Below are 27,693 nucleotides of genomic sequence, written 5' to 3' on the forward strand. Positions count from 1 at the left end.
ACCTTTGTTGCTTGGGGTGTTTTATCCCATGAAAGTGCCATAGAAGCTAAATTCTGCCCTGTGCTAAACGCCATTGCATTCCTCAAACCAGTTTAAGTTCCAAAGGTCAGACCTGGATTTGACCCATAAGTGACGCATATGCCTAATGCCAGCCCTCAGTGTAGAGATAGATCTGTTCTGCATCTGCAGGTACAGGGACATTGGCATCTTCAGAGATGCTACACCCATGAGCATATTGTAAGTGTGTAGCTAGGGAGTCGTCACCTACATAGTTTAAAAATCCAAGTGCATTCATCCTAATCCATTATGTTAACCGTATAGAAATACTGTAATGGTGAAGGAGCCACAGTGTAAAGCACCTGTCCAGGGACCAAAACATCAGCTAGCCAGTCCATAGAAAGAGTTTTGTTTCCTATTTGAAAGCAAGAATAAGGTTTTAATTAGTTTGATTATTCTGGCTTTTTGCCTGCTTATATGGATAAATTCCCATCACTGCAGGCTTTGAACTGGTTAAATTTGCAGGCCTTATGATTCAACTGGAAGAATATATCCTGATGTTAAGGGACGACAAAGAAAGGAGTTGGAAGACAGAAAGGAGAAACAGGCTTGCCTATTTCTTGTTTGTAAGTCATTATCAAAGTTGGTGCTGTTGTAGGGTCATTGAAAGACAAAGGAGAGGTGACCCCATGTTATGGAGCAGAACTAGTTACAGATAGTTTGGGCAGTGTATTGAACATAAAGGTCTCTTAGTTAGTATCAGATGGGGAACCAGGCATGCCTTTTGAAACTGCATCCTCGATTGCCAAAGGCCTGAATCTTTGCTGTGTTTGGAAAACAACCAGTGTGTTTCAGACATTACTTCCATCTGTGAAACACAAAATCATAATAAATAGTGAGCAACCCTCTGAGTCCTGTATTAGTTGGCAAAATTAAGTCATGCTGAATGCAGCTGTCTTGGTTTTATCAGCAAGTCCACCTTTTTCTTTTCAAGAGGGAAAATATTAAACTTTGTGCCCACCCATACAGGGCCCTTTTTTGGAAGCTGACCAGGTTCAGTGTTCCCCTGAGGAGAAGCAAACAAGAGCTGCTTGGAGGTCATCATCCTATCGATTTCAAGGCATCTGGCAATGTTCTGCTTTGGTAATTGCAAATACTCCAAGGCCAGAGTACTTCAAAGTGCCTTGACCCATTTCTTGGAGAAATCCTTGTTCCTGAGGCAATTGTTAAAAGAGGGAACAAGGCAAGACAAAGCTGCACATGAATGCTCTGTCTGGCAGAAGGTTAATCAGAGCTTTTTACAAGACACTGCAACAATGAATAACTAATTGATATTGTGCCACCCTTCATGACTTAATGATATCATTAGAAGAGAAAGTTGAGAATGCTGCTATTGGCTAGCCTGCCCTTTTCGGATTAAGCTTCTTGACATCTGCAAATGCCTATCTGCTTCAGGGGCTGTCGGTAATGTTTGATAGCTGATTCCAGTCTATTGTATCATCTATTCATCAATGAACTAAAGATGTTAAATCCCACAAGAATTTTTATCCATGGCATAGCAGTCTGTCCTGTGTTCCACTTTTCTGATGCACTGAAAAGGTGCTGGTGAAAGCAATACTAAACAACAGTAAAAGCACCTTTCTGCATTTCTTATAAATTCAGATAGTGATCAACAATAACCTGGGAAATCTTTAAAAGTCACAGGATCTGTCTTTTCCAAACTGACCATCCAAGTTAAATGCTTGCATAAGAACACTGAAATAAGTGGCTTGAATTTGAGAAATGTTCACATTACCACTGTGAGGACTGGGAGGCTTATCACTACTGAAAGCTACAGAAAAACAGATCAGCTATGCCTGAGACCAGCCAAGGCTTCCACATTTGTACGTTTTGGCTGTTGCTTTTATTGCTGCCCATTAGATGGTCATGAGCTTTTCCAAAGATCTTGCATATTGTATAATAAAGCTAGAGAAGATCAACCACGACAGATGAAAATTCACTTTTAAGCATGACTGTCTTTACAGGGAAGAAAATGCCACAAGTTCAAAGCAACTAATGCCAGTGTAAATGGGTATGGAGAGATGTTTTGGACTGTTCCATCACAAGATCATTTTGTCATCAAGAAGAAGCAGAAAACTAGAAATTACACAGGATCTTTTGCATGCAGGCAAGACAAGTTTGGAATTAGCTCTAAAGTCATATTACAGGAACTGCCCTGATCTGTCTGACGAAAGGTCCACCTAGCCCAAAGGCCAGAATGGTATCCTTCAGGAAAGATTATAAGCACAGGGCATGGTTTATGCTGTTTATTGCCCCATGATTTATCCTTTGAGTTTCATACAGAAATTGTTTACAGAGCTCCTGAGCCAGAGATGAAACACAGAATAATAGCCACTGAGGAACCTGTCTGCATTGATCCTGAGACTTCTTTAATCCATTTTTTTTAGCAAATTTACACCTTTGGCCTCAATATCATGCTGTAACAATTACTTTAACAATCTATATGAAAACGTATCTTTTGGTTTTTTCAAACCTTATAATTTTATCGCATCCCTTCTGGTTCTTAAGACTGTGAGAAACAGTGAGCACTGCTTCCTCATTCCCTTTCTTCATGCCCCTCCTGGTTTTTCAGACATGATTTTACTTTCCTGTCCATCCCAGTCATTCATTTTTAAAGCTGAGAAACTCTAGCATACTTAGTCTGTCTCTACACAGAACTATACAACTCAACACATTTATAAGTATCATTCATTCAGGCATTTTTGCCAATGAAGAAAAAAAACCTCAAAACAATAATCTGAGGATAGTACATGGAAGGTATGGACTTGGGGAAATGAGGGAAATATTCCTTACACATGTTCCCATGACAACCCTGCCTGCAGCACTGCTGAGGCCAGTCACTGAGTGTGAAGATGCTGTGTCATTCCAACTGCATTTCAGCCTGCTCTTTCATTTTCTCTGCATTTTTTTTCCTCTGGTTTCCCAAAGTCCAGCCAGCCAGGCTCTGAAATCTCAGTGTTCAAGTTCAGAATGTCATGGGACCACACTTTCTCAAACCGCTTGTGGCACAGCTGTTATAATAAAAAAAGGGAGATGGAGCAAGGGACTCATAATATTTGGAAATTCACACAATTGCACAAAGTTCAGTGTCAGCTTTTTCATATTTATAATCTGAGCAGAAATCTAAGAGACAAGAAGCAGGAGGTTGTTTTCCAGCCAGGCTTTACCTCTCACTGAGACCTCAGCTAGAGCAAATGTGAAGAGAAAATAATGCATCAGGTAATTTTATTCCATCTTCCTGCCATTTCAACAATATTCCCCAAGATCTGCCTTAGCATGCGTTGTACAGCAAAAGGAAACACAGCTGAATGTACTAACTTTCACAGTTTTGTGCTGGAGCCATATGAAGCCTCAGTAAAAAAATGAGTTAAGGGCCAGGCATGAGTTGAGCTATGCACTTTTTGTGTGCAAATCCTGCCTGTAGCTTTAGAAATAAAACCTGCCTGGCATTATTTGTCAGGATGAACTTCTATAGCACTATTTGTTCAATGAGCCTAATGCCTACTACCCTGTATCGTGGGATGATTATTTTGTACCTTCATCTGCTGGAATGCCATGCGTGGTATGACTTCTGTCAGAAAACACGTCTTATTTTTGTCTTTACCTTGTCAAAACATTGGAGCAGTACATTAATCATTAAAGGATTGTCAGTGCTTTAACAGATTGCATTTGTGACGCTCCAAAAGAAAAGAAAACACCCACAAGCAGATAAAACAAAAACTCGAGGACAATGAAACATATGGAAATATTAACATTGGGAGCAAGCAGGTGAGCAGGGCTGTGTTCTGCAGCAGAAATAGCATGGTCAGAAGTATCTCTGTTGTTTTTTCTTAGGCATCAGTTGACTGCATAAGGAAGCTGCTGTATAGGTATGAATGTTAATTCCTAATTTGGTCAACTGTGCTCTGAAAACACTGGAAAGCTGCTAACCTTTTATTAGTATCTCTTCTTTTACCGTCCTTTAATTTTTCCACCATGTAAATCAATAGCATTTTCCTGAACTCCTGTGAGTCAGTGAAGAAGCAGGCTCTCCCATGTCCTTCAAGGTAACACCTTGCCTACATGGTCAAACACAGATGAGGGGGAAGGAATCAACTCCACCGTGCCTAAATTTGACAAAGATGTTGAGGGTAAATGCTCTTGATGAGGCTTTAGCATTCTCAAGACCTGAAGAAAAATTAGTTCTTTATTCTTGAGTTTGTGTTTTCCCCCTCACCTCATGTTCAGTGTGCCCTGTGCACTAACTTTGAAATCCCAGCATCTCCTATAATGCTAACTCTATAGGTAAGGCAGGCTCAGTACCTGATTTAATGCAAATGATTCTTCTTGCACTAGTCTTGCCTTATATCTTGAAGACTCCAAACAACAGTGGCATCTCAAAGCTTTGGGGGATGGAAAACAGAAGAGGGGCTGAAGTGGCATTTTTGTCCAGTTATTGACCCATTCATTTCCTCCTCCAAATCCCAGCTCTGGGATCATAAATGAGGCAGGCCCATAAATTGCTAGTCTGGCAAGGCTGTCGACTGGTAAATTGCTTCTTTGTCACTGCACTGATGGGTTTTAAGATTTTTATTCACTAAAAGAGTGAATGGTGTGTCCTGACTTAGGTACCTGCAAGTAACTCTAGGCTCTTCCTATAGGGAAGCCTTGTTGACTCGTTCAGACTTGGACACCTGACTTTTTTGCTGTAGTGCACAGAAACCCAAGACTTTCATATTGAAGAGACACGGAGCACCAAAAAATCAGATCACGTGCGTGTGCAACCAGGATTTTTACTGCAAAGCAGTTTCACAAGCACAACAGCACCTCTGCAAGTGAAGTTGATGGGATAGCTCAGAAAATAAAGATGCTCGCATTTGCCAGTGACTGCAGAATAAATCCCTATTCAAGCAATTATGCACCAGCTTGGTTTCAAAGCAATCTTAGCCCATTAAAGAAAAATGCCTATTTAAAGTATTCTGGCTTTGTATTTAACAGATTTATTATCACCGTTGCTGTTTGCCAAGCACACCCACACAAAAGAAATTCACATTGAAAACTGCCTAACTGCAGCTTTGCCCATCAGACCAGAACAGCTTTGGGTATATAATAATAATTTCTTGCTTAATTATGTGTTTACTCAGGACATTTAGAGATATTCCGGTCTTCTGAGTGAATGAGAACAGTTGAAGAGCAGCAACTCCCTCTCTCCCAGTGTGGAGGTGTTGAAATGTTGAGGCTGCTGCTATATCCCAGCTGCTGCCTGGCACCATGCAGGAACAGGCAGCAGGTGATCTCAGGACCTCTTGGTGAGGTAGTGGTGGCACCATCTTTCTCAGGGCCACTGCTGTGACAGCAGGAGCTGAAATTTTGCTGGTCACCTCCATTTCTGTCATTCCTCTTCATGGTAGGAACCTACCTAGGAAGTTTGTCCTGCAGTGCTTAAACAGGGAACCGGGACATATCAAATGATGGCCATGGGTACATGTAACTGGATGGGTGTTTTCTCAGAAGTCTCAGGGAGAGCAGCACGTGGGGAAGGCAAGAAAGCCCTGCACCAACTGGACAGACAGATGGATGGCCAGACATTGCTTGTGTTGGCTGTAGCCCACACTACTTTATCCAAGGCCAAAGCTGAGGTCCTGCAGTTTCTCCTGGGGAGGTTTGCCTCTGAGCAGCTTGTGCATGTAGCTCAGGCCAAGAGGTCCCTCCTGTCCTCTTCTCCTTGTGCGCTGACTAGGACCATCATAGGCCCTTGTGAGACATTGCAAAGATTTTAATATCCTGAACTCTTGTCACCTCAGCAGCATTTGTTTCCCCCTGTCTCAACCCTTCCAGACATCTTCCACAGGGAAGATAGATTTCAGGTCAAACCTTGATCCTGTTAACTGCACTTAGGTCTTTTGAGACTCAGCACAGCATGTATTTATTTATTTACTTATTTATTTATTTTCCCTCAAAAGGAGACCATATAATGTAGAGTCTTTGAGCCTGGGATTTGTCGTTCATCCATCATGGCAATGTTGATTATGACTGGGAGGAAAAACATTCATAGGATTATTCGACAGGTCTGCTAACTAATGCAGATAATAACCTCCACCAAGGAACATGTGCTAGAGCTTCCCAGTGTGATCAGCAGACCTGTTTTCTTTATCTCCTTTTTTGTTTTATTTTCTATTCCAAAAGAAGTCATCCTTTACTCCTTGGTTTTGAAAACAGGACATTGCAACAAACAAACCAGAGTTTCCACCAGAGGAGGATTTCAGAGGTGCAGGAATTTGGCGAGACATTGTGGGCATCTCTATATGCCCTTTCAAGTGTTATAAATAGTGACAAAAAGCCAATTGGCCGTTGTCACCCTGATGTAATGACCTCAGCCTTAGAAATGTAATGATAACATCAGAAAACTTTAGCAATCAATGTATTTGATAAATCACCTTCAGGACCAGTATTATTTATGTCAATTGCTTAAATACTTCATGCAGAAAAAAATCATTTATATTATGAAATAGATAATTTATAATGTAATGGGATAAGTATCTTGCACTGCTTCAGCTCTAGGCAGTACACAGTTTGAGTTACCAAATCAATGTAAGGGATTCTTGGGACAATTTAAGCATGTTGGTACAGGGAGGTTGAGCCAATATCACTGCAGTTTTGTCTAATCTGAGTAAGCAATATCAGCCCAGACTTCACAGGGTTCCAAACCACTCTGTGGGCACAGTTGCTTGAGCTGCATTTTGTAAAGAAGTAGTTGTTCTGGGAAACAAACCCATCAGTAGGAAATAGAGTGGAAATCTCAGCTTGTTTTGCCTCTCATGCTAATACGTCCAGACAAAAATGATGTGATTTTACCAGAAACGTTTTGTGTATGTTTTTAATTTTAATTTTTTTTTTTTTTTCACATTTCACATTTATAGTTTAACAGCACCCGTTCGCCCTCCCCAATTGAGTGTTGCCACATGACCCCCTGGAGTAGAAAGGTACTGGAAAAACAAGCAATCCTCAACTAACAGCCCTGTCTCACTCTTCTCCCTTCCAGAACCTAACCCTTCCTCTTGCTTGCTTTTCCCTTGCTAACTTTACTGTGCTAAAAGAAGCCTCTTCTGTTTTTCTCATGTCTGTAAGACACAATAATTACTTTTTTTCACTCGCTGCTTTCATTCTTCACCTTGGATGGGTTTCAGGAGCTCGTGGCCACAAGGCCACCTGCTGCTATCGCCTCCTTTGAAAGGCCTGAACCAGGACAGACTTGGTAGCGTTAGTGATTGCATTTCAATCTTTTGCAGTGTTTTTGCAGAACAGCCTTTTTTCTTCCTTTTTTTTTTCTTTTTTTTTTTTTTTAAATGGTAATAAACTGTTTGGGCAATGCCAGCACGACAGCAGGCATTTATTCTCTGGCCATTTGGTGATGCCACTGTTTGGAGAGGAGGAGCTCTGGCAGCCAGGGTCACTTCGCCTGCTTTGTCCAGCGCTTCATTGTCATCCAGGGGAGGAATCGGCAACAAATGCAGCCTCTGTGTGTGTCTGTGTCTGCGTGTGTGGGTGTCCGTGTGTCCGTGCGTGTGTGTGAGGGTTTGGGTTTTTTCGCATGCATGCATCAAACTTTTTTTTTGGGGGGTGAGTTACCTAGGAAACAAAGTCTTTTGTGCTTGAAGTTTATACGAGCTATTCACGTCTGCCGGGGATCGGCACAAAAGCTGCAGGCAGAAAGAAGGCTGCAATGTTTGACTGAGATCCAACGTGGGAAAAGGGGGTTTTCTGCGGGCGGGAGGAGGAAGCGTGTGTCTTGGGCCTGGGGGTGCTGCAAGAGGTGACGCTGGCGAGGTAAGTAAGTGCCCTCCAACAGTTTAAATAGTAGCTGTCGAGTTAAGATCTTAAATGGTCTTGGGGCCGGGCGTAAATGCTGTTTGGGAAGCCTGAGATGGTTAATTTCCCCAGGATTTGTGAGGAGCCTGGGCAGAGGAGTGGCAGAAATACAATGGCAGACCGGGCGTGATCCTGCGGTGTTCAACACTCAGCAAGGAGCTGGAGAGCAGTATTTTATCCTCACCATGTTTGCTACTGAAACTAAAACTGGCAAATGAAGTGTAAACAGCAGGCATGAGGGGGAAGGCTGGTAGTTAAGCAGCTGGGAATTCAGAACTGAAGAGAAAGCCAGCCTGAAAGGGATTGTGCTTCATTTTTAAAAACTGAGAGGCAGATGGACGTCCTGGGCTGGTCGAAGAATTGTCACAGCTTATAGAAGAATGTATTAATGGAAAAAGGCAGGGAAATTAGGCAGAAAAAGGTAAGTGTTTCGTCTATCCATCCCTTCCAAACAAAATGAAAACTTTTTTTCCCCCCCCCTAAACAAAGAGACCCCCAAACCAAGTTGGTAGCCAGCGCATGAAAATGCACATAATTTATTTATGTTTTACTAGGTAAAATTATAGCGACTTTGCAAGACAGTGGTGTTGGAGGATTTGTTATTTCTTCCAAAAGAAAACAAACTGTGTTTCTTCCACACAGTTTACTTTTCTCTCCATTTCTGTATCTTCTGTATTTATCGCTTCTCGTAGCATGTTGTAGACATGTGCATGGTTTCTAAATAACCCTTTCAATTTCTTCTGGTGGTGGCTACTCTTCTCTACGGCCACTGTCCCCCCTCCCTGGCACTGTTAACACCTGCTGCTTCTCACCACGTAGCTGCTGGATGGCTGTGACTTCTGTCTGCTCATGGTCGGAGGTTGTAAAAATTAAATGCAAATGGTTTCCTGAAGTATGAAAGGGTCTTTTTTGAAACTTTGGGCTTTCTGATGCTTATCCTCAAATGAATGGTTATATGGAGTCAGTCCTTGCTAGTAATCAGCAGACTCAGGTGTTCAAAAGGCTACAGATGCAAATAAGGGTAACTGAGGGCACACTTGCAATGGCTGCCCATGCCCCCTCTGATGGAGGAGATGTCCTGTAAATGTCACTGTAAATACGCTGAATTCCAGTATGTTGAGGTATTTTTCTCCCATTACCAGGATGTTATTTTTCTGTTGGAGACTGGATTATGCTGTGTGTCTTAGCTAGAACGATTCCTCCTTGCATCCCTGTGATTGATTTCTGATCTGTGTGTCTGCTTTGTTTCAAAATTAGCCTTGTGTGCCTGAGTGGGAGACACTGATTTTGAATGTATTCATTTGCAGTCCCATCCACCAGAGGACGAAGATACAGATGTCATGTTAGGGCAGAGGCCGAAAAATCCAATACATAATATCCCTTCTACACTGGATAAACAAACCAATTGGAGTAAAGCACTACCTCTCCCAACTCCAGAGGAGAAAATGAAACAAGATGCCCAAGTGATTTCTTCTTGCATTATCCCCATCAATGTCACTGGTACAAATCTCTTCTATTTCTTTTTGTCTTTATTGCATGGTTCAAGGGAGGACAAGTACTTATTTTGTTTAATTTATTTGAAGTCATGGGATTGTGCAGTCTAGGGCCAAAGACCCTAGCTTGAGGATTTAGTTTCTGGAAGACGGTGGGCTAAATTCATCCCTCATGCATGGCCACTGGAGTCACTGAAGCTGCATCTAGGATTAATTTGGCCCATATTTTCAGAGTTGTGTTATACAGTGTAACGTAACACTGGTTTCCAGTATAAACAATGTACTTTTGTTGTGTATATAACCTACAGTTATCTATTTACAAAGACCTCACATAACTTTTTGAATGTAGCTGACTGAAATAATCCAGAAAGCCACCAAAATTAATCATATGATTATCATGTGTAGCAGGAGAAGAGAAACTAGAGAATGTAGGCTACTATTTGCAGTGCTTTAAACATGCAAGGCATGACTGTGTAGCATGCAAACCATCTCTCTGAGATCTCTTTACATGCAGCTATGCTGAAGGTATAGTAATGGCATTTTCTTTTACTTATATAACATTTGGATGCATTTGGCTATATTGAAGAAGAGTTTATTTATAGAAGCTGCAGGTATATCACTTATTAAATGTGATAGATGACTTATTTGCAGAATAAAAAATCAGGCTGTTTTTCGCTTTCTTTTTCTTTTTCTCTCCTTCCAGAGGGCTATGGTAAACATAAAGTTGATCTGAGTTTTCCTCAATAATATTTCGCATCAAGTTTTGATTAATGTCAAAGCATAAAATGGGCTTCCACAGTTATAGACTTCAATATAAACAATCAGGAAAAAGGCAGGGAGCCTTAAGTTAGTCTTCATTCCCCAGAGAAAATATTTGTATTTAATTCTATTTTTTTCCCAGTAGCTGGTGGGCTAGGGGGGGAGGTCACAGCCCCTCACATCCCATTGCTCTTTCCTGTGTCTATCAGTGGTACCCAGCCTTCCTGCAAGATGGGCTGTGGGGTTCACCACAGCATCAAGCAGGGCTGTATGCCCACAGCCCAGCTCCAGCCCCGAGTATTTGCTCCCCACTTGCCAACCAAGGGGCTCTGGGCTTTTGGGCTTGCAGCATGTCTCTCATACAGCATCACGGTGACAAATCTTTATGTGCTTCACTGCTGCATGAATCCTGCTGGTGGTGGCAATGCAGTCCCTGTTCCCCTTCACCCTGGCAGCAGAGGTGGCGCAGCTCGGTGCCACCAGCTCTGCTTGCCTGAGGTAATGGTAGCCAGGAGCGGGTGTCCCCACCACCGAGACCGTGCTTCCAGGGCCCCACAGGAGGGAAGGCAGCTGGCTGGCAGAGCTGCTCGCATAGGACCTGCTGGGCTGGAGACTGGTTGAGGCCACAGGTTTGGGCACTGCCGATAGAAACCCCTGCAGAAAGTCACAGATAGTGTGGCACGTTTTCATGAGGTAAAGCTGGTGTTAAAATGATGCTCTTTCTAGATTCTGTAGGACCCTAACAGGTGTAGGCTTTCCAACGTGGCTAATGTCACCTAATGCAGTTCAGAGGAGAGTTGGATTTGGGACCAATGTTAACTTTTCCAGTAATAGACATTTTTGCCTAGACTCCACCCGCCATACATTGGAACCAAATTTCCACTGATCAGTTTTACAGATCAAGAATGGTATGTAATCTTCTGGATGTTTATGTGTATCATTCTCATTAGCACTAATGGGAATAATTTGTATGCGTCACGGGGAGGATATACCCTCTTCCACTTTCCTCTCGGAGATGACCCCCGTGCATCTGGCACACAGAGCATGTTCGGCTAACTCACAGTTGCTGGAAAACTGGCAGTGATGCTGATTGATTTTTTTTGTTTCAAAGAGTTTGCTTTCAGTTCTCTTTTTTTGCTTTTTAAGCTTCTCCCAACCCTGAGAAATGTTCACTTTTTTGAAAATGACTGTTGTTGGAGTTTACGGCACTTTTGTTCCATATTAAAGAAAGTTCTTCCTCTGCTTATTCCAGGGGCATTGGTGGTTACAGGACATCTGTCTGAAGCCTCTATTTCACTGTAGTAGATTTCAAGAAGAACTTTTACAAGAAAGTTACTTTTTAATGTTTTACATTGTTATGTAGTGTAATATGTACGTGTATGTCTGTGTATAATTATGTTTTCTATAATTATACGCTATTAAAATAGATCTTCTTATCAGGATTTTTTTTTCCTTTTGTTTGGTTTAGTTTGTTCGTTTTTCTTAAGATTACAAACCACTGTACCAGCAATCCTTATATTAGTGTTTTTATGGACCTGGCACATTTTTTCGAACCTGTCCTGCATCAACTTTAGAGAGCATGAGTGTACAGTTTTGCAGAAACCCAGTGCAGATGGGCACTGGTCTTCTGATGGGCCTCCATTTAACTTTATTTTGACAACACAGTGTAAAAAACAAAGTGAATTACACTTCTCTGTGCTAGTGCCATGGAAACATAAAGAAAATGAGGAATTCTCACTTGTTCTGTATGAATTTGGTTATAAATAAATAAGCCAAAGAACTTGGGCCCCTAAATCCAAACTGAGGATCTTGATCAACTGCATGACCCCATGCCCAGAGTGGTCTCCTGTGCATTCCACCATGTGCTGAGCACTTGGGAAAATCAGGCCACTTACTGATTCGTGCAAGTAAATAGCCACTGCCCATTTATATCATCTTTGGTCATGTGTCATCGTTACGATGAATGCTCTCTAAACTTGCACAGGGACTTGGCCCCATTTTAGCTGTCTCCTTCCTTTTTGAAATGTTAGCCCCCTTGGCATATTGGTCTCCTAAGAAGTGCCCAACTACTGCAATATGGCATTATAACCTTAAATTGTTTTCTTACGCTTAGTTGCTTAAAATAAGTCAGGCTACAGCTGAACAGATTACTCTTTGCAGACAAGTTACTGTCATTATCCCTATGACAGATGGATAAATAGCTATAAGAAAGATGCCTTGTTACCAAGAGCTCTCAACTCTATTTTCCTTCCTGATTTCCGTTTCTTTTTTTTTTTTTTTTTTTTTTTACTCCTTCTGTTATTTTTGGCAGACCAGGCTGCTGAGAGGGAGCTGGAATTAGATGTAAAACTGTGATATACTGTGATATAATTTACATAAGAGCTACATAAGGGCTCCCTTATGTTTATTCACAGGCTTAATCCAAGCTCACATACCTCCACTGTGTTCCAGCCATGAAAATTTGTTTACTATTTCTAAAGGCTAATGAGACCTATTTATGGGTTGCAGGAGTTGGTTTTGACAGAGAGGCTAGTATACGCTGCTCTCTTGTTCATTCACAATCTGTACTACAGCGAAGACGAAAGTTGAGGAGGAGGAAAACCATCTCTGGCATCCCCAGAAGAGTGCAACAAGAAATAGGTGTAGTATAAATACAAATCTTCCGTAGATAGCTTTCTAACCAACTTAATTGCAGAAATATGAGCTGGTAGCCAGCCTTCCAAAGAAACGAAACCTCGGAAGTATAAATGCTTGTGGAGTTTGGGAATGATGTGGTTTGTTTTTTTGATTTACTACAGTAAGCAAAGCTATATTACTCCATATGGCCTTGACAGACTGGAGGCCTTACCGAGTAATATAGATGTACGTGTCCAGCTCTTATCGTGTAAATGTTAATCAGTTCTTTTTTTTTTCCATTTTATTTCTGTTACGAACCCATAGTTATGTGCATAAAAAGTAACTAGATTAAGTGAAAGTTTTTTCTTGCGTGAGGGGAGCTTAAGGTAAAGAACTGACAGATGTTGCTCAGCAAAGTGATAGTGAGCTGTCACAGCAGCCGGCTAACTCACTCAGATGAGCAGTTGGATATCCGCCTTAGGGACAGCTGCTGGTACCCTACGGAAAACTTTGCTAAACATTCCTTTTATTTGTCACGATCATCCTTGATTCCTTCCTTTCATTCTTTATTACCAAGGATATTTGCCTGAAATCGAGTGGCTTACCTCACTTTTTGTCCTCAGTAAATTAGGAGTGACTCTGCTGAGGGCAAACTAGTGCAAAATTGGTATTAACCCAAAATGAAGCTAACAGGATCATTACTTCTTAATGTTCATCTGCACCTGAAGAGGGCTCTGGTATCTCGGTCTGTTGCCATGAAACCTGATGGGAAGCAGAAGGAATGTGTTTATCATAGGGAATAAGCAACCAGAGAACCTATGAAAAGAAGATCCTGTTGCCTTGCAAATATTCTTGGTAGTAAAGAAGCAGATAATGGAAATTCTGGACAGACAGGTAGTCAAACTTGAGTTATTTTTAGAAGCTCACTGAGTGTTTTGTCCAGCAGCCACTCCTAAAAAATGCCTTCAACTAGTTGAAATAGAGTGACAAAACCGAAAACTTAATATTTATCTTAATATTTACCACAGCAAGATCAGCTCTGCGTGAGATCACATTGCAGAAATAGGAGAGCTGAGATCACATTGCAGGACTAGGAGAATTTCCCCACCTCACTGGGATGATATATACTCCTTATAGCAAAATTAAATTTGGCCTAATGCTCAGCAAGATTCAAAAAGAAAGAATACAGCAGATAATGCTTCTTGGGTTGCTCCGCGGGTCGTCTCGCGTCAGGAAATGTGGAGCTGTCTCCCACTCACCTGGCTTTCCATGTGTCCTAGATTCAGACGAGTCACCGGTGGCGAGAGAGCGCAATGTGATTGTGCACACAAACCCGGACTTCTCCGGCTCCGGCAGCAGGAGGTCGGGGACCCGGGACTCAGAGTGCCAGACGGAAGAAATCCTGATAGCTGCTCCCTCCCGGCGGCGGATCCGCGCCCAAAGGGGGCAAAGCGTTGTCGCCTCCCTCTCCCACTCTGCCGGCAACATCTTGGTGCTGGCAGACAACGGGGATGCCGTCTTTGCAGCCGCTGTAAGCAACCGCATCCGCTCACGCAGCCTTCCTCGCGAGGGTGCCCGGGCCAGCGAGGGCCATCAGGATGCCACTACCAAGAGCGCAGGGTATGAAGCAGAGCACTTCTTAGCTGGCCAGGAGAGGATCCCAAAAAAGGGGAAGGAGGTCTTGAGCAAGCAGGGTTCACAAGAGTGCCAGCCCATTGAGTTAACTTGTCCTCAGCACCTGCACAGCCCTGAACACAGCATCGGTGAGAGGGGAAGGTCGCGGCTGTCAAGGATGGCTGATTCGGGCAGCTGCGAGATTTCGTCCAACTCAGACACCTTCGGGAGCCCCATTCATTCTATCTCCACAGCAGGAGTCCTGCTCAGCAGCCACATGGACCAGAAAGATGACCACCAGTCCTCCAGTGGCAACTGGAGTGGGAGCAGCTCCACATGTCCCTCCCAGACGTCTGAAACCATTCCTCCTGCTGCCTCTCCTCCGCTGACAGGCTCTTCACACTGTGACTCTGAGCTGTCACTCAACACTGCTCCCAACACCAATGAGGACTCCAATGTCTTCATCACGGAGCAGTTTGGTGACCACACGGACAAGGTCAGGGGCCACAGGGCAAGCTCCTTCACCTCCACTGTGGTGGATTTACTGGATGACCCCAACAATAGCAACACAAGCGACAGCGAGTGGAACTACCTGCACCATCGCCACGATGCCTCCTGCCGCCAGGACTTCAGCCCTGAGCGCCCGAAGGCCGACAGCCTTGGGTGCCCCAGCTTCACCAGCATGGCCACCTATGACAGCTTCCTCGAAAAGAGCCCCTCTGACAAGGCAGACACTAGCTCACACTTTTCTGTGGATACCGAAGGATACTATACCTCCATGCACTTTGACTGTGGTCTCAAGGGTAATAAAAGCTATATTTGCAACTATGCAGCCGCGGGCTCCGAGAGTGGCCAGATGGGGAGCATGACCTCCAGCCTGGCTGACTGTGCCTGGCAGGAGTGCGTGAGCTACAGGAGGCAGGGACGGCAGAGCATCTCGCTGAAGAAACCAAAGGCAAAGCCAGCCCCACCAAAACGCAGCTCATCTTTGAGGAAATCGGAGAGCAGCACCGACCTTCATGATAAGAAAGAACCAAAGACTGGTGGTGGGCAGCACGTCTCTCACACCGCCAGGGAGATGAAGCTGCCCCTTGAGTTTTCAAACACTCCCTCCCGAGTGGAAGGCCTCAATCAGCCAGCCAAGCAGGAGCTTCCCTGGGCAAACCAGGGTGATGGCGGGTTAAAGGACACTCCATTCGATACTGCCGATATCCCCTCCTTTAAAGACGAAGGTGCTGAACAACCTCACTATGCAGACCTCTGGCTTCTGAACGACTTGAAATCCAGTGATCCTTACAGGTCCTTGTCCAATTCAAGCACCGCTACGGGTACTACAGTCATAGAGTGCATCAAGTCACCAGAGAGCTCTGAATCCCAGACATCCCAGTCCGGGTCACGAGCCACCACCCCATCCCTCCCCTCCGTCGATAATGAGTTTAAGCTGGCCTCCCCCGAGAAGCTGGCGGGTTTAGCATCACCCTCCAGCGGGTACTCCAGTCAGTCAGAGACACCCACCTCTTCTTTTCCAACTGCTTTCTTTTCGGGACCCTTGTCTCCAGGGGGGAGCAAGAGGAAACCGAAAGTACCGGAGAGGAAGTCGTCACTGCAGCAGCCACTCTCAAAAGATGGCACCGCCTCAGTGAGCAAAGACCTCGAACTTCCAATTATACCTCCTACTCACCTCGACCTAAGTGCTCTTCACAACGTCTTGAGCAAGCCCTTCGCTCACAGGCACCAGCTGCATGCCTTCAGCCACAGCAAGCAGAGCGCGGTCGGGGAAGCCCTGCATGCCAGCCCTCCCTCCGCCCTTGCCATCACGCCCTCTGTTCTCAAGTCTGTCCACCTCCGAGCAGTCAACAAGCCTGAAGGAGGGAAACAGAAAGGCAGCACTCCAGACCTGCTTTGCATACAGGAGTCCGCCTTGATGGTGACTGATGTTTATCCAGGCAAAATGAGGCCACTCTTAGCTAAGAAACCAGTATCACGCCAGTACTCCACGGAGGAGGCCATAATGTCATACATTGATGCTTCCCCAGCAGAAGCGGGCCCTGGAAAGCCGCCATTAGAGAAAAGCTCCTCTTTCAGTGGGCAGAATAGCTGTGAGCGAGAAGCTGTAACTTCAGCCACCATGAGTCTGGTTGAAATCAAACCCAGGAAGGACCAAACACACCTGGCCACTGAGCGCTTCCCAGAAAGTGCTCTGAATCAGACATGTGCCATATCTGCAGATGGGTTTCAGAAGGGCTCAGTTGTCCTCACAGGTGATGACGAAGCAAAGAAACCCAGCCAGGGAGCAGAAACAGAGCATGACCTTCAGCAAGTGCAGGCTCAGCAAGAGCTCTCTGCAGGCAGCGAGGGGAGACTGGAAGCTGGGCCTGCAGGTGAAAGCCCAGCTCAGGTGGAGGGAGCAGCCATCAGCGATCATCTTAAGCACCAACCCGATGTAAGCCACCACGTGCCTGGGAATATCGGCTATGAAGTGGAGACGGCAGCAGTGAATTCACTTGGCGAAGCTAGCTGCATGCAGGAAAATGATATCGCATCAGGTATCCCAACCAAAAGTGCCTCTGATGACGGCAGGGTGGACGAGACAGTGGGCGGCGCAGATGAGCCTTCACTGAAAGGTCAGTTTTTCTGTGATATACCCAATCATGTGGCTTTGGATGTGACTAGTGCTGGAGTCAAAAAGCGTTGAGCAATGTGGGCTGTAGATGCAAATCAGCGTGCCTCTGTAGGCTTAAGCACAGAGCCCTCTGATCTGTTAGCTGGCCAGCCAGCCCAAAAAATATTTTATGCTTTTTCAGTGTATTCAGAGTCCATTTCTCTGATATTGATTTCCTCCCCTGTGCTACATTTCAGCTGAAAACAGAAAAGGGAAGAACAATAACCCAGGGTACAGAGGAGCCTTATTATCACAGCTGTACAGTAAATGGGAGATCCTGATTTCAGGCACTGGTGGTGTCCAGTCCATAGGCTCCAACATGCAATGTACATGGTGTTTAGATCAGAGGATGAAGTCTATATGGTAGTATCGGCCACTTGGTTGTGAACCGAGCTGCTGCCTTGCATTAGCGGTGCTGCTGCAAAGCACGACATGGTCTAACTCACAGCATGGCTTCTTTCCTTGTTTAAGAGTCTTCTCCAAGCGACGAGTCCATCGTGTCTCCACTGAGTGAGGAGCTGCAGGCTGACGCTGAGGATGTCTTTGTGTCTCCAAACAAACCCCGCACTACCGAGGATCTGTTTGCAGTCATTCACAGGTGACCTAACCTTGTGGCAATGGGGAATGGTAACTTGCAGCCCTGCACAGTTGCCCACTAGCAGTAGCTGCAGGATGGCTATTTGATGGTTAAGTCTTGTCCTGAAACTACCTTCTTTAGTTTATTGAGTTTAGTTTTCTAAAAGGCAGCTTTTAAAATATGATTTATTATGGTCTGCTGTACACTCTAAGTATCTTCACTTCACAGATAACAATGTCAGGCCATTCTTTCTAACAAACATATGTGTCTCCAAAGAAAACTAGCTGCAGTGGTTCCTGCCTTCTGCCCACCAGCTCTGTTCTGGTGAGTAAGTCGTTTTAGTAAGAATGATGAGAAGACATATCTTTAATTTTAGAGTATTCTGTATTCAGTTGAAATTTGTGATGACAACTGAAATTACAGATTTCTGAAATTGAATAGGTTATGCTGAGTATTATTATTACATAAGACTCTGTATGCGTTGTTGTCTTTATAAAGAGCTAGTTGGACATACTTCGTTTTGGAAGAGTGGCTTAGTGCCTCACTCATTGCACAAGAGCTATCATGGCTTAAAGTGCAATCAGTTGCTGCTAGCCTCCAGTATTTGATAGAGGGATTATGAGAACTCAAGCTAATGTGAAAGCATGGTCAATCTGTGAAACTCTAGACCAGCATTAAGTGTTACTCTACAAAGATAATGTATGAAGGAGTGTTTCGTTGTGTTTTTACAGATCAAAAAGGAAAGTTCTTGGGAGAAAGGATTCTGGAGATCTTTCTGTAAGAAACAGATTGAGAGCTTCGTCTGGGGCTAGCAGCCAGCCCCCTGCCAGCAGCACACTGCCTGCCAGCAATGTGCCACTGGCCGGCAGCATGGGCACTCCTATAAGCAGTCAGAGGTCCCCCGGGCTCATATAAGTCCAACACATCCAATGAGGAGTTTAAACTACTGCTTCTTAAAAAGGGCAGCCGGTCCGATTCCAGCTACAGGATGTCCGCCACAGAAATTCTGAAGAGTCCTATTTTGCCCAAGTCCCCCGGAGAGCTGACGGTGGATGCCCCTCAAAGCCTGGAGGAGTCTCCCGCCATGACAAGCCCTGATGCATTGTCCCCACTCTCCCCCTGCTCCCCCAGGGTCAACGCAGAAGGATTCTCCTCCAAGAGCTTTCCCATGTCGGCATCTTCAAGAGTTGGGCGCTCACGGGCACCTCCAGCAGCCAGCAGCAGCCGGTACAGCGTGCGCTGCAGGCTGTACAACACACCGATGCAGGCCATCTCCGAAGGAGAGACGGAGAACTCGGATGGCAGCCCCCATGATGATCGGTCTTCTCAGAGCTCAACGTAGACTGCGCAGGTGCCAGGATCAGGCTGCCAACACCACTCGGGCTCTGTAAGGATGTGAATATAAGAGGCCAATGCTGTAGCGGTCAAAAAAAAAAAAAAGAGAGAAAAAAAATGCAGGGCAATATTGATGCTTAAATGTGTTTGTGTTTGTAAGACACTGGGGAAACAGAGGACTACAGCTGTAGCTATTTATTATGTTACATTTTCTAAAAGGAAGAAGATATGCTATGTCTATTCTGTTTTCTTTTGGTTTCATTTGGTTTCTCCCACTCTCATTTCTGTTGTCACTGTAGATTTCAAGGCTATACACTTCCCATAGAGTTAAAGGTGATTTTTTGGGGGATTATTTTTTTTTCCATAAGCTGCCCATCTAGAAGCAGATCTGTCACTGTAGTGCTTCCCCAGGGAGAAAAAAAAAAATCAGAAAATGCTCTTGAGGACTGGTATTTTTCTACACTAAAATGAGCTGAAACAAAATTTAGAAGAAATTAACAAAACATATGTAAATACCATATTTTTGATAAAAATTTGTAAATAGAATTATCAAAAAGTGGACATGGCAAATGATTTACTGCATAACAACCTTGTTTATAGAAGACAAAAGAAGTCAAACATACTAACTGTATTCTGTGAATACCATTTTCATATCAAACATAAAAAATTCACATGGCCACCAAAAACCACTTTCAGTGCAACAAGCCTGAAGAATGACATTAAGCAGTGGGAAGGAGGAATTCTCCACCTTAGCTAAGGAAATGGAAAGGCTGACTGCGATGGGATTAAAAGTAACCATTTGTCTTTCTAAGGCAGCTCCAAAGAAGCTAACTGGAAAGCGCAGCTGGGAGGGTTACCGTGAGGATCGATGGGAAGGCAAGTGTGCTTCCGACAGAACAAAGTCATGTCTGATGCAAAGCCCCCAAGTGTCCCATCCCACAGCCTCCCCTGGGCCTTTATTCTAGCAGGGATCGCTTCAGAGAGGAGAGATGCAAGAAGAAATAGTACTTAACTTTCATATTCCTATTAGGCTATTGGGATACATAACACAGTCATAACCTGGTAACTATAATCTTTAAACACGATTAGTTTCTGGTTCATAAAGGAAACAAATAAATTATAAGCATGCAAGAAGCGCTTTCGATTTATCAGTAAATATCCGCGATGAGTTTTCAGTGAAGCTTTCTCTTTGTGCTGATGAGATTCATGCTACCTAAATATTTACAAAAATGACACTGTGAAAACGTAGCTGGGAAATAGGTATGTGTATGCATTATTTCTATCCATTGCTGAGCTGGGAAGGGGAAAGCTCTGGTTCATTGTGCCAGCCACATACAGTTGGGATCTTGTCTGGGTTTACCTGAAACACGGAACAGGGTGGGGGACTGGGGTGGGGTGGGAAAGGAGACAAGTCAAAGCAGCTGCTTTGATACAAATGAAGGCAGGGAAATAAAAACTGAATTACTTGAAGTTACTTGAATTTTCTCGTCTTAAAACTGCAAGAACATGTACTTTAAAGACTTAACCCGCAAGTCGCTTTATACTTTTAATTTTTAAACAGAATAAAACCAACAGGCCTGGTTCTCCTTTGGGCCACCACTGTTTCCATCAATGTAGCCCCGTCCATGCTACTTGGAGAAGAAGGCCCTCTTTGTCCAAAATAGATGCAGGTGGCGTTGGTTGCCATAGGATATGGTTTGGAATAGAGGAAAGGTCAGTGCAGAGAAAATAGTGCAAGGAGGAATGTGGTGTGCAGTAGGACAGGTTGAGTAGGATGGCAGGAAGGGCGTACTTCGGTACTAAAGAAATCAACTAAAAGCTGGCTTTAAGCATAAGTAAATGATAGGGAAGCGGGATGTGTGAAATGGGTTTTTATCCTTTTATTTTTGGTTTTAATCATGTAGTGCATAAAGCTGAGAGTTTTTAAAAGCAGGCAGAGCATGTTTTAAAGAGGAAGGTTCTACCTAAAACTGTTATGATTTTAAAGAGTCTGAGCAAGTCAGAATGGTTTAACAAATCCCAAATGTTATTCCCCATAAGGTTCATGTCTGATTTTGTCTAGCACTTACCGTAAGAAATACATTATTCAGGGTTTCCTAGCATCCTCCTGTGTAGCTTGGTTGCATTCAGTGTGTGAGATAGAGTTGCTGTGCATATGGTACGTGTGCTGGGAAGTGGGGTGGTCCCTCAGCTGAAGGACTGCAAAATCGGGAAGTCTAAAATAGTTTTTAGGAAGGTAAGGTGAGCAAGGTTTTGGAAACAAAAGACTAGTAGCTTAGTTAAGAAAATAAGTCTGAACACAAGTGAAGTGAATGAGAATGTTTTAATAGGAAACTAGCATATAAAACCACTTTCTGGAGAACCTGAGTAAAGGAATGAGTAAAGATATTGGGCAGAAAATCCTTAGTTTGTCATCTTAAGTAATTTCCCTTAAAAATTTTACAATGAGCACTTTTATAACATGTTTATCCTGAGTTAAATAGTCATTCAAGACTGTAAAGAGAATACAGCTGAATTGGCTTTGATGATATAATTTTTTATTACCAATCAACAATTTCATAGAGACCATAAATAAAAATATATAGACTAAAATTTTTTTTTTACTGTAATGGTGAGGCAATACTTCACGTACAAAAAGTCCATAGAACAATCCCATTAAAATATAGTCTTACCTATTTTGTTTAAAGTAATGGGATTTTTCCCTAGTTTATATTTAGAAGATTGAACCTTAAATAAATAGAGATTTTAAATCCACTATGAAGAGAAAAGTTCATAACAAATGTGGGAGGCAGAGGAAAATGAATGGCGGGGACCCCTGTAGTGCTGCACCTTTACAGCACCAGAGGCCAAGCTGTAGAGAGAAGGGAACATCACTCACCTCTTGAAACAGGGTACAGTACACGCATCAGGTAACTGCTGAGCCGTCATGTCAACCTTTTGTTCCGTTGTTTGCACTGATATTATGGAAATTATTTCTGAAGTTATACAGCTGTGCATTCTGAATAATAACATTTTCCCCTTTTTTTTTCTCTTTTTTTTGGTCTTTTGTTGTTGTTGTTTTGGCAGCATAGAGGACATGGAATAGTTGTAGCAAATAAAGCAAATGTTTGCTTTTGCCAAAGGTCAGTGATTGAGTGCATTTGCTGCGATGGTGGCAGATAGAGAAATACTGTAGGTTATGACTTAAAGAATTAAAAAAAAAAATTAAGAAGGTTACAGTGTAACTATTTTGGTACTAGCACCAGTTCATGCTGGCAGAAAAGACAATGGTTTATGGACTTGCATCCATTTTGTATTTTTGTAATATTTGTAAATACGAACTTTTTAAATTGTTGCAAAGATGGTTTCTTTTGTAAAATGTTTTCAAAGTTTACATTAAATCCAAGCCTTTGTATATTTTAGAGCTGTGCAACACTTTAAGTCTTGTATTTATTTTTAGTAAAAACGGTGACAGTTTCATTGTGAACCCCTCTCAAAAAATGTGTCGGAAAAGTTTGATTACTTAGAAAGTGTGTATAGAAAATGCAAATAAACGTGACTGCAGTTAAATCACAGCTTCTCTTTACTTTCTTGTAATGAAACATGAAGTCCAATCTCCAGACTACAAGTATGCCACTTCCAAAGGTAAGTTTCAGCACATTACACGTCAAGCCATTTCATCATGTCTTCTCTTCAATGTATTTTTTTTACAGACCAATTAAGGGGAAATCTGTATCCAAACTGTCACTGACTTTAAGTGGAATTTTGCCAGAATATATAAACCAAACTGGAATAATAATAATACCAATGAATTGTAATAATAATAAGAACAATGATAATAAAGCAATCAAAGTTATACTCAGCTCACAGACAGCAGTCAGTGGCTGTACACCAATGAAAATGTGACAAGGGAGAGGTAAGCCTCAGAACTGAGAAACTGAGACGGGCCACCATCACAAAGTAGAAGCGAAGGGATAAGAAGGCATCAAAGGAAGGAAGCGGTCACCCCGTGCCAACTCCCCAGTTTACAGTGAGTGTGATGTTTATGGTATAGAATACACCTTTATTGGTCAGCTTTGATCATACCTGGATCATCTGTCCTGGGTCAGCTGGTTCACCCTACCTCACACAGCACCACACACTGGGCAGCAGGGCTCCTGTCCAGCACGGAGGGCAGTTGCTGGGGCTGAATTTCCACCATCCCCGAGGTTGCCAGCCAGGGCAGCAACGGGCAGGACCGAAGTTGTAATGTCACCATTTTCAGTTCAGGTTGTGTGTCTTCTCAGCGATGGATGCTCCAGTTATCAGACCTGGGAGATGAGGCATCCGAAAAAGCTGCTTGTACAGCGGCAGGCTGATGGCCCCTCAGACCCCAACAGTCCTTTTAGTTCACTGGGGGGAAAGGAGAGGCAGGAATTGCTCCCTCCGTCCCAAAAGAAGAATAATGAAGGCCAGGAAAATACCATTTCTTGAACAACTCATAGGTTAATTCAAGTTGTTCATCTATATTAGAGCAACATTCTCCATACCTATCAGTCATGTACCAATGAGGCAGAAAAAGAAGCCTTTTTTACAAATGGCACCTGAACAAATAAGAGAAACCTTGCCATCTAACAATGGTTTTGCAATAGTTTTGATTTGATGTTAGGCTGCTTACTTTTTATGTCACTCAAAACCCACACATTTGCAAAATAAGCAATCATCCATTGAGTTTCCTGTGGAAATTCACATTATGGTTTTCAATGAGACTGAGAAACTTAAGTAACATGACTGAACCTGTGGCTTGGCCAGTCTGTTAATGAGTCACACTGAATCTAGGTTAGGTGGCTTAGTTCTATTACAAGTGTCTAAAGCTGAAAAATAAATCATCAGATAAAAATATTTTCATGAGTAAAGGACATTCAAAATCTATAGGAACGTGGCATTCAGTTCCTCAGTGGTCAAGTTTAGTTACATATTTAAAAGGCTGGCACAGGACTATTACATTATTACTAGTATTTAGTGTTCAGCTTTTTATGTTCTCCTTTTGGTCTTCATCAAAGGCTTACTCAGCAGCAGTCAGACACCTCTTATATAGTTTCTTCATTATGGGTAATGAAAATAAATGGTCTTATAGCCATTTAAAAATGGTAGAGCCTCAAAAATTAATCCTCTAGATTGGACTTCCCACTTTCACTGTTTTCTTGGGTTTGGTAGATGAATTAAGAGCTGATCAAAAGCAAAGTGAATGAAATATAGACCATACCCTCTAGGTACTGATGTCAAACCATATTATCCTAATACTATGATCAGTTTCTGCACATTTCACTTTGCCAAGCTAGCTGACCCATCAAAAAAGTCCTGATAATGTACATTTTGTCTGTAATTCCTCTTACTTTCCTCAAGTAAATGCACAAAACAAGTTTTGGAATCTATGAAGGCCAGTGTGTAACTGGAGTTCATTCACAACTTCACTTGTGATTTGAAATGTCCAACACTACAAAATACCAAGTTTCAAACTCAAAATGAAGACATTTCAAAAACAGATTAAGATGGTAAACTTGTATTTTTATTTTATTGGATCCAATAGCCATAAGTACCAGGAAAGATGGCCAAGAAATTAATTTCAGGAAATTCCCTGCTAAAACTGATCCAATAAAAAGAATTTCTTTGTAGATCGGGTTTTCTCACTCCTTCAGAAACTATGATTCTGTATTCAAATTCATTAACTGTTAGCTGACTCCTTTCTTGTAAGTCTCCCACCTACCTCCATTTCCTTCAGTTTTCTTTTCAAATCCATCCTGCCTTCTACATGATTAGTAAGCCACTAAAACAATATCTGTAGAAATACAGAGGAATGCCTACCACTTACACCTTCAAGATGAAACTTTCTAAAACAGCATGCTGTGACTCAGAACAGAGATGTTATGGCCTCTAGTGTATCAGATAATTCCTTTTAATTTAGCTTTGCTTCCTTAAGATTGTACTCCTCTTAGCCCTGCCTTAAATGCTGTTCTTCTCTTAGCTCCTCCAAATACCATTGCCCCACAAGATGATGGAAATCAGATACCAAAGAAACTTTTTCAACACGTTTCCTTTCAAACCCAACATTTCTTTATCGTTGCCATGAACACTTCCTTTCTACTGTCAGCACATTCCCTATCCCTCGCTCTAGTACTTCACTTCTTAGACTGTGTCTTGGCACCCCATTCAGCCTCCTTGGCCTCCCAAAAGCAAACTGGGATCTCAAATAATTATTTTCAAGGACTGCTTCCTTACATCCACACAAAATGTTGTCCTATCACAAAAAAGTTCCTCTCTTTCTGCAGAAAAAAAAAAAGGAAGATAAAAGCTGATTTTGAATACAGCATTGTTGGCTGGGCTCCCTACTACTCATGCATTCTGTCATCATCTCAAAGGTTTATGGAAAAGTGAAACTCTTAGCTCTCTCAATGCTCTTTCAGCCCAGTACTTTAACTGGAAAGTACAGGAAAATTCTGATGTGTTTTGGTGAAGAAACTTCTGCAAGAAACTGGATGTAACACACAGATTCAGTTCAAGATGGGGCTTGTAGATGCTTGTCTTCCACTTTGCTATCTATGTCAGAGAGATAAGGCTTTCAAAACCTGCTAAAGATCAGAAAGTGAAAAAGGAAGTATTAACTCAGTCTGCCCAGTAGTTGGCCCTGGGCCCCAGTCTTCCCAGTTGCTGGTACATATGAGTCCCCGAGGCCGCAGCCACACTGCAGGTGCTGGCACAGACCATCTCAGCCCCCTCCACCTCCCCAGACATGCAGAGCTGGCCAGGACTCACCTGGTCCCCAAAAGCCAGCTCCCTCATGGCTGCATACGTAGAGACACAGAGCCACTCACAGCCTCAGCATTGGCTGGGGGCATAGCCACTACCCTTTGCTCTTGCCCTGATACACACACCCTCCTCACCCCTTGAGAACCCCCAGACCCTATGGTCTCTTCAGCAACTGGCCAGGACTCCTCTGGTCCTCAGTAGTCAACTGCTCCATGGTCTTGCCCTTAGAGACGTCTCTGGCACTCAGGCCACTTCACTGGCTGAGCAGTCCAGCTTGACCTTCACTAGTGCTCGCACACCTGCCCTCAGTCCAGTTCCTGCACTACAGGCACACAGGCCCTCCAACATGTGGTCCGATTCACAGCGCTGCCCTCAGACCCTCACACTCACATGCGCACAGAACAGAGAACTCTCATCCCAGGAAGGAGCTAGAAAGAAATTTAGTATGACGCTAGACTTGTTCCTCCCCAATTCGCCTCAGTCCATCCCTTCCCCTGCTTTTGGTTCCTCCTCTAAACACCTCATAGTAAGTCCTGTGCAATCCTGAAATGCTTTTCCCCCATAATGTGCCCCATACACCTGGGCAATACCCCCACCTCACCTCAGTCTGAAAGGCGCACTAGCATTGACTCATTTGACGGGTTTCAAACGTGGGTGTTGGGCACGAGGCCCTGCTAGGGCAGCCCTGGGAGGCTGAGTTCTGTTTCCACCTGCCTTTGTGTCCCTGTGTTCCTCTGGGCATGTGGAGACGGGCCTCTCATGCGTCAACGGCCCCTGGGATGGGCCTAGGAGAAGCAAGGAGTGTGTGAAATGGGATCCCCCTTCAATTTTCTCACCATGATCCCTTGCAGGTGTGCAAACCAGCTTTAAGTGGGGGCATATTAGGTTATGCAATAAAAGATACAACCAGAGAGGACCACACCATCCTTTCTCCTTGCACAGCACTTCTCAGACATCTTTCACCTTCTGGTAGGGCTCTTGGCTGGACCTGCAGGGACTGCCCTTCTGTTGCCTTGCTTTAGTATTTCCATGGTGCTACTGAGCTGTGCTTCGGTCCTGCAGGCTGTCATAGGGCACTCTGTTGCCCCAGGCCATGAGCAGCTCAGGTCCCATCACCATCCTGGATCTTCTTCCAATCTCTCTCTAAACATTAGACCTCAGAGAGGTCCCTGGGCCTCCAAAGGGGAGCATGAGTGCACCCAGGGGATGTCTGGGCAGGGTGTCCTGGCCCTGCTGACTCCCCTATCCCCAACTCTGAATTAAAAAACATACAGTTGTCATATAAAGATGGAGGTAGAGGTAGGGTAAAAAGCACAGAATTTTTAATATAGATAGGTAAGGCTGAAATTTCTACATTTTGTTTCTTTCAAAGGCCCACAGTGTTCCTGTATGAACTGCAGCCCCAATACCTGATTTCGCAGAGCTAGAAATTCTTAACAACCTTTTGCAGCTCTTAATACTCCTTTGTAACTTGATTCCTTTCATTCCAGCCAGTAGTTTGCAGAGAATCAAAACTTAAACTGATGGTAAGGCAAGATAATCAGACAGTATTGCATGCTGAAACCTGGGGCTGTGGATGGCATGACCAAAAGTCTCAGTAGTTTGAGAACACAGAGACCAGGCCAGGCCAATGCCTTTGCCCTCCTGCTGCGACTCAGAGAGCAGCTCGGTAGCACTTCATTTTCCTGAGGATGGAGGAGCCTGCACGAAACGAAACCCACTGCCCTCAGCCAGGCCTCGGCTAACAGGGAATGCGGCAGCATCACCGAACCAAGTCAAGCACAGAAAAAGCCGGGTCACTTTCCATAAGGTGAGAGCTGACGTCCAGCATCGCACCTCCAGCGTCACGGACGAAGAGCCGGTGGCCCGGGCAGCGGGCGTCCGCCTGAGACGGAGGCGCCGCCCCCCCGCCTCCCGTTTGCCAGGCGCGCCCCCGTACCCAGTGCGCAGCCGCAGTGGATCAAAAC

General features: G+C 43.7%; 1 protein-coding gene across 1 annotated transcript in view; it reads left to right on the top strand.

Moving 5' to 3' along the window:
* LOC104546875 (nance-Horan syndrome protein-like) overlaps positions 1-18,968 on the top strand; it is a gene marked incomplete at its 5' end in the record, with an annotated part of 21,603 nt that extends 2,635 nt beyond the window's left edge. The window contains 7 exon segments of the mRNA XM_010192380.1: positions 6,957-7,019; positions 9,213-9,405; positions 12,666-12,797; positions 14,054-17,011; positions 17,521-17,647; positions 18,358-18,537; positions 18,539-18,968. Of these exon segments, the coding sequence (XP_010190682.1) occupies positions 6,957-7,019; positions 9,213-9,405; positions 12,666-12,797; positions 14,054-17,011; positions 17,521-17,647; positions 18,358-18,537; positions 18,539-18,968 (4,083 nt within the window).
* Positions 18,969-27,693: the final 8,725 nt, after the last annotated feature.

This window comes from Mesitornis unicolor, unplaced genomic scaffold, assembly GCF_000695765.1.
Source record: "Mesitornis unicolor isolate BGI_N332 unplaced genomic scaffold, ASM69576v1 scaffold16679, whole genome shotgun sequence".
NCBI lineage: Eukaryota > Metazoa > Chordata > Aves > Mesitornithiformes > Mesitornithidae > Mesitornis > Mesitornis unicolor.